Source organism: Merops nubicus, unplaced genomic scaffold, assembly GCF_000691845.1.
Source record: "Merops nubicus isolate BGI_N331 unplaced genomic scaffold, ASM69184v1 scaffold49750, whole genome shotgun sequence".
Classification (NCBI taxonomy): Eukaryota; Metazoa; Chordata; class Aves; order Coraciiformes; family Meropidae; genus Merops; species Merops nubicus.
The window spans coordinates 1-6,296 of record NW_008585824.1 but is presented as its reverse complement, the minus strand read 5'-3'; the positions used below and the strand labels follow the sequence as shown (position 1 = coordinate 6,296).

The 6,296-nt window shown below is 36.4% G+C and overlaps 1 protein-coding gene across 1 annotated transcript in view; it reads left to right on the top strand.

Annotated features, from left to right (window-relative positions):
- Window positions 1–5,893, top strand: part of SLC9A3 (solute carrier family 9, subfamily A (NHE3, cation proton antiporter 3), member 3) — a gene marked incomplete at its 5' end in the record, with an annotated part of 16,026 nt that extends 10,133 nt beyond the window's left edge. Inside the window, 6 exons of the mRNA XM_008948387.1 lie at window positions 644–759; window positions 1,399–1,528; window positions 2,058–2,234; window positions 2,744–2,819; window positions 4,187–4,300; window positions 5,646–5,893. Coding sequence (XP_008946635.1) covers window positions 644–759; window positions 1,399–1,528; window positions 2,058–2,234; window positions 2,744–2,819; window positions 4,187–4,300; window positions 5,646–5,893 — 861 coding nt within the window. The remainder of the gene's footprint in view (window positions 1–643; window positions 760–1,398; window positions 1,529–2,057; window positions 2,235–2,743; window positions 2,820–4,186; window positions 4,301–5,645) is intronic.
- Window positions 5,894–6,296: the final 403 nt, after the last annotated feature.

The following is a 6,296-nucleotide window of genomic DNA, read 5'->3' as shown; positions in this document are numbered from 1 at the left end:
TAGGGAAAGCTGTGAAGACATAGATCTGAGCTTTTCCAGCAATGTTACACTGGTTTTAGAACTGAAAGCAAATCTCATCTCTTCAGTATCTCATCTCTTAATACCATAACTCTTTCAGATAGTCTCATAGACTTCTACCACCTTTTACTAGAATTCTAAAAATTGCTGCTTCCAGTCTGGTAGACAACTAACAAAATTTATTGCTGTATCTTTGAAAATGCTACTGTTGGTGCAGTGATGTGTTGAGTCACAACAATCTGCAAAGGTATCCCCATGCACACAGTTTGTCATGTGGAATAAAGTAAAAGCCCATTCCTAACATCTGTGAAGATAAGAGTTACACTGCAAAAGTGCAAGGATATAATTTGCAAACAGACTGAGGCCTAAGAAATTACTCACCTCCTCAGAAAAAAATCAGGAGAGTGGAATAATTTCTCTCCTAGCTTTGTTCACTGGGATAACGTCACTCAATGTAAAGAAACCATAAAACCTAAAAATAGTTTGTATTCATTACCTAAATACAAGTCCCCTGCTTCTTGTGCCATCTGCATAGAGTAACTTTACAAATTATATTCATTTTCTGATATACATTTCACTCTATGTGTTTACAGCTGTAATATGTCTTGTTTCTTTCTGTGGCCAGGGAGAACGTAGAGGTTCCTTGGCATTTATACGTTCTCCAAGTACAGACAACATGGTAAATGTGGATTTCAGTACCCCACGCCCAAGTACTGTGGAAAGCTCTGTCTCTTATTTACTGTAAGTAATGCAGACTGATTGGGAGCGTGGGTGGGGATTTTTGTTATATGTGAAGAAATGGAAATAGTGTTATAAATTTTTAAAAATACAAATTACAGGAGCTCCATTTGATATATTTTTGAACTTCAGTTAATCTTTTCTTTCACATAAAATAGGTATATATATCTGTTTTATTATTATTAATATTGTTGCACTTTACACAGATTTTTGCAGTAACAGCTGGTAAGATTAAGCAGACACGTACATCAGTTTTTTTCACTTGCCTTTTGTTCACCAGCTGCTATAGACAGGGCTAGATGTCATTTCTGTGTCTGCTCCAGAAAAACTCAGGACAGAGGCAAGGAAAAGAAATTGTTTCTTCCTTAACTCTTTCAGGAATCTTTCTACAAAGAGACCGTATGTCATATAAACTGAGAAATCAGTGCTACACCCACCTGAAAGACAGAAAAGAAAGAAAAAATCTTTTTAGATTTCCCTTTATTTCCTGACCTTTTAATTTAGTCAATTTTGACATTTCCTTTTTTTTAAAAAAACTGCATCTCCATTTCTCCCTCTCATTCCCCATTTTCCTGTTTTTTCTTCCTCTTCAGCAACTACTGACTTTTAAAACTGCTGTTTGCATATTGTGTTCTTCTTCAGGAGAGAAAAAGCTGGACCAGTTTGCCTTGACATGCAAGCTTTAGAGCAAAGGAGGAAAAGTATCCGAGACACAGAAGACACAGTAGCTCATCACACCCTACAACAGTACCTGTATAAACCCAGACAGGAGGTGAGGGCAGAAGGCTAACATTGGGCCGGTTTCCAATCTAAAACTAGGAGACATTAGGAACCAAAACTTGGGAGCAAAACACAAAAGGAAAGAATGCATCTGCAAAATCTGCACCCTTGAGGAAGATAGGCTCCCTGTCTACATTTTTTCTCATTTATGAACATGCCTCTAACAGAACTGGTGCTTTTGATTTCACTGGGGCCAATGGAATGCAGAAGTGGGCCCAATATATGTTCTGAAGCAAGATTAAATGGAGGGTAACAACTCAGTTATTCAGACACTTACAGGGAGAAGCTCACTTTGAATGACAGTCACTGTTATGTACTTTAAATTCCTGGACTTACACTTGTTCCATGGTGAAGAAAGAAAGAAAAATAGGATTTTCATTAATACCTTCAGACTAGTCTTTGCTTCATTCTTTTTTTTACGGAGTTGTTCACATTTGCCTGACAATGATTGAATACATTGATTCAGGGCTTCCAGATATATTTCTAAATGAATTAATATTGTCTTCCCTTTCTGGCCACAGCACAAACACCTGTACAGTCGACATGAGATCATGCACAGTGAAGATGAGAAACAAGACAAGGAGATTTTCCACAGGACAATGAGGAAGCGCTTAGAATCTTTCAAGAGTACCAAACTAGGAATAAACCATCCCAAGAAACTCAATAAAATCCACAAGCGTGACCGGGGCCAAAAAAAGGTAAAATACTTTCACAAGGACCTATTCTACAAACTAAGGAGTGGGGAGAGCAGAGAGGACTCTAAAGCCTCCTATGTCCTGCAGTTATCTCTGTCCTATAGAACTCCATGAACTTAAAGGGCCTAAGCAAGAAGAGATTAAACTATGAAATAACTCAAGGGGCCTCTTCTCACATGCTTTGGGGCACTTCTGGGTGAGAGATTTTTGATCAATTGAAAAATAACAGACCTTGAGCCATGCTACAACACCAGGAGGAAAAGCTGCAGTGTGGATGTAGCAGGGTAGCACTGTAGCATAGAGCATTCCACAAAATTACAGCATACAGAGCCCAAGTTCCTTTCTTTTCCTGTAGTTACTACAAGTGTAAGTGGAAAACTCATGACATCAATATTGAGTCTCAATCAAAGATTACAACAGGTTTCAGGGTTATCCTTTTGAACTCATGATTTCCAAGGATGTCACTGCCATATATGATGATGATTTTGGTAACTTTTCCTGTTTCCTTTCAGCGAAACAGCAGTGCAATACCAAATGGACAAATAACGTCAGAAAATCCAGCACAAGATTTTACTTTGAAGGAAAAAGGTAAAATGACTCTTAGGCTAGTTTCATTAACTGCATTTTACCAGCTACATTGTCAGTAAAGGACCACTGAAAAAAATGTGTGATATGAAACAGTGAAGCTGGTATTAAAAAGACTTTTTACTCATAATTCACAACTCAGAGTGGGGATTTGCTCTATACTTAAATGCAATGTCCCAATGATTTAAAAGTTGTTTTTCTAAGCAGATAGATGACAGACCAAATTTTGACTGGCATTTATACTCACATATGTAAAATATAACTCTTTATTTTTTAAAACCAAACAATGCAGTGACTACAATGTAGGTGACCTTCCAGCTTCCTTCTGGATAAGCTGCACAAAGCAACTTTTGCTAGCATTTTCCTCTTTCACCATAGCAGGATATGTCCGGCTAGGACACCATACTGTATAAAGTTCAGTACTTGAGATGATATTCTGATCTGAGTTAAGGTCCATTTGTTTAGAAGGGTCTGAATCAGAGCTGATGATAATCAGCATGTTAGAACTGATTTTTGAGCGTAGCTTTGAAAGGAATACACAGTCAGAGCCCAGTTTCAGCACTAATTCACCCTTCATGCACAAATCCAACACACTGGTCACCTCTGGAAGTGCAATCTGAAGCTGACTGGCCTTGGGAGTATCCATAGCAAAAGTTGGTTTTGCATGTAAAGCCCCAAAATATTTAATCTTACGTTTTAGCCAAATTTTAACACTGATGTCAGTCAGCAAAACATGATGGACATTAATATGTCTGTTATGTAATTACAAAATAATATGTGTCACTTAAAAACTGAAACATGGTTTAAAAGCCACTGAACTAACTCTTATTTGAGTTTTCCTTTGTTTATGGATGCAATCCCTTGATCTTAGAGAGAACTGACATACAATAGGGAGGGATAAATCTTCTCTCAATAGCTTGATACAGTTATTTTTCTTTATGTATGTTCTTTGACTAATATTGAGCATTTTATTTCTTCGACTGACAGGGACAGTACAGGCTGGTGTAATATTCTAGCACCTTTTTGCATGGCAAGAGCTTTCCAGATCCTTTTAAGTGGGTCATTCAATGCTATCTTGTTAAAGAACACTGTGTATAGTTTTCATCCTCTACTTAAAAAGCTTAATTGGAAGACAGCCTTAGCAAGATGTTTAGCAGCTGTTGTAAAACTGATTCTGCTGCACTAGAAGTAACAATGACCTCGCCAGGTTTGAAATCAGTCAGGATACTAATGCTGGCCCCTGACAAATGATGCAAATGCAGTGACTGGTCATTGTAACGGGGTGACATTTGTTAACACATGAGCATTAATTGTATCAGAACTGATACAAACATCTAATCAAATTTGACCTTTTTTTTTTTTCCCCCCAGATTTGGAGTTTTCTGAGTCAGAAGAAAATAATGATTATGAAACTTTGCATCTAGGCAAAGGAGTTGATTTCCTGGCTAATGTGACGAAGCAAAATTTCACAGACACTTCTACCGGTAAAAATACTAATTACCTACAGAGGATTTTTTTCTTAAATGTTAAAAAAAATACTAGAAATGCTGCTGATTTAGCCTGTATTTTTTGTTTTGTTTTGATGTGTTCTATTAGAAAATACATTTGCTTAATATTGATATTAAACAGTTAACAAATTTTGTATATCCAGGGGTATGGAGACCATCAAATTTCCTACTGATAGAACTTATGAGCATGACTACCTAAAACAGATCTAAATCCACTAATTACTTCTAGCAAAGGAAAATGTTATTTGAGAGTTGTCCCACCTTACAAGGCCGTTCAATAACAGTCCTTTGGAGCTGTTTTCTACTTATATTTCAAGTACGTTGTTGTGATAAGTTTCATGCTCCTTCATTCAGGCAGAATTTCTCCTCTTAAATTCACAACTTTCTCAGATCCTTAGTGGCTCATGGAAGCCACTGAAAAAGGCAGATTTGCATAATTCCTGGAGAATTCTTTGGACTTGATCTCCAGCCCTGAAAGGCTCCAAAATATTAGACTGAAAATGTATCACTATGTATAAAAGACATTATATTATACAATTTCTAACATTTTTAAATTTATTACTTCTCTTTAGCACTTTGGTGTTTGAAGTTTCATCATGCTACTGTATGCTTCCTATGTAATGTGCTGCATACAGTGAAAAAAAATCCTTGAGTCTGTACTCTTCCAGCAGACATGCTGATACAGCCTTTTCACTCTTCTGTGACAAATACTATGTTTGAGAATGTATGAAGACATCCAGAAATTGATCAAGAAATACGTTGGTGGCAATATGCAGAACTAGATTAATTTTTTTTAATTTCTTTTTCTGTTAAATACTACAAACTTGATAACTATATTAAAAGGCTTCTGTAGTTTTTGATTGCCCTATGGTCTGCTTTAGCTCCCTCACACTCATCTCATTCCTTTATGGAGTTGTGCAGTTTATGCTTTTGCACTTTCTCACCAGCAAAAAATTCTTTTTTTTGGTTTGATTTGAATTTTCTGTAGTCCTTTTTTTTAATATTAGGTTTTATTTTGCTTAAAATTTGCTGGCTGATTTCTTCTTTTATGAATTTTAATTTCTGTATCCCAAACTGCATATTGGATATAATATCCAATTTCTTTCTCCAATAGAAATCCAAAATGACTAGCAGTAATCAAAGTGGAAAGAGCAACCTACGTGTGTATAATGGTCTATATTGGGCCTATTTACACCTATACTGGTGTGTATTGGCCCATTTTTTCCCCCTATTATAGCCATTCTCTTTTTACAAAGTTTCCTGCTGTATTACCAAGAAATTATTTTGATTAATTGTATTTGTCACTGATGAACTTTTTTAGGAATTGATAACCCAGTATTTTCAGCTGATGATGATCAAAGCATCTACATGAAGTTCTCACCATGGTTATCTAGTGAAGACACTGTGGTACCATCACAAAGGGCCCGAGTGCAGATCCCATATTCTCCAACCAACTTCAGACGGCTCACTCCATTCCGGCTCAGCAATAAATCCATAGATTCCTTCCTGCTAGCAGATGGCCCAGAGGATCGACCCAGGTCTTTTCTCCCAGAATCAACACATATGTAATATTTTAAAAGCTATTATCACCTTTATTTTTATTCAGCCTTCCTATCAATTCAACAAGTAAACCTACTTTTCTGTTTTTTCTTCTTCCAGAGCATCTCTTTCTTTCATGATTTCTTCATAAAACTTAACATCTATTCACCTCCAGACTGAATAACAAAACACCTTATTTTCCTTCTGCAGAAAAGCTGTCCAAATATTTGGGGTTCTGCTCTTTGCTTGGCTAAAATACTTTAAAGCCAAGAAAAAAAGTATTCTAATACCAGCATATGATGCATCCATTTTCAAGAGATTCTACGTTACTTCATTAATCATAGAATCTTTTAGGTTGGAAAAGACCTTAAATACCATTGAGTCAAACCATTAACCCAACTTTACTAAGCCCACTGCTAAATCATGTCCCTAA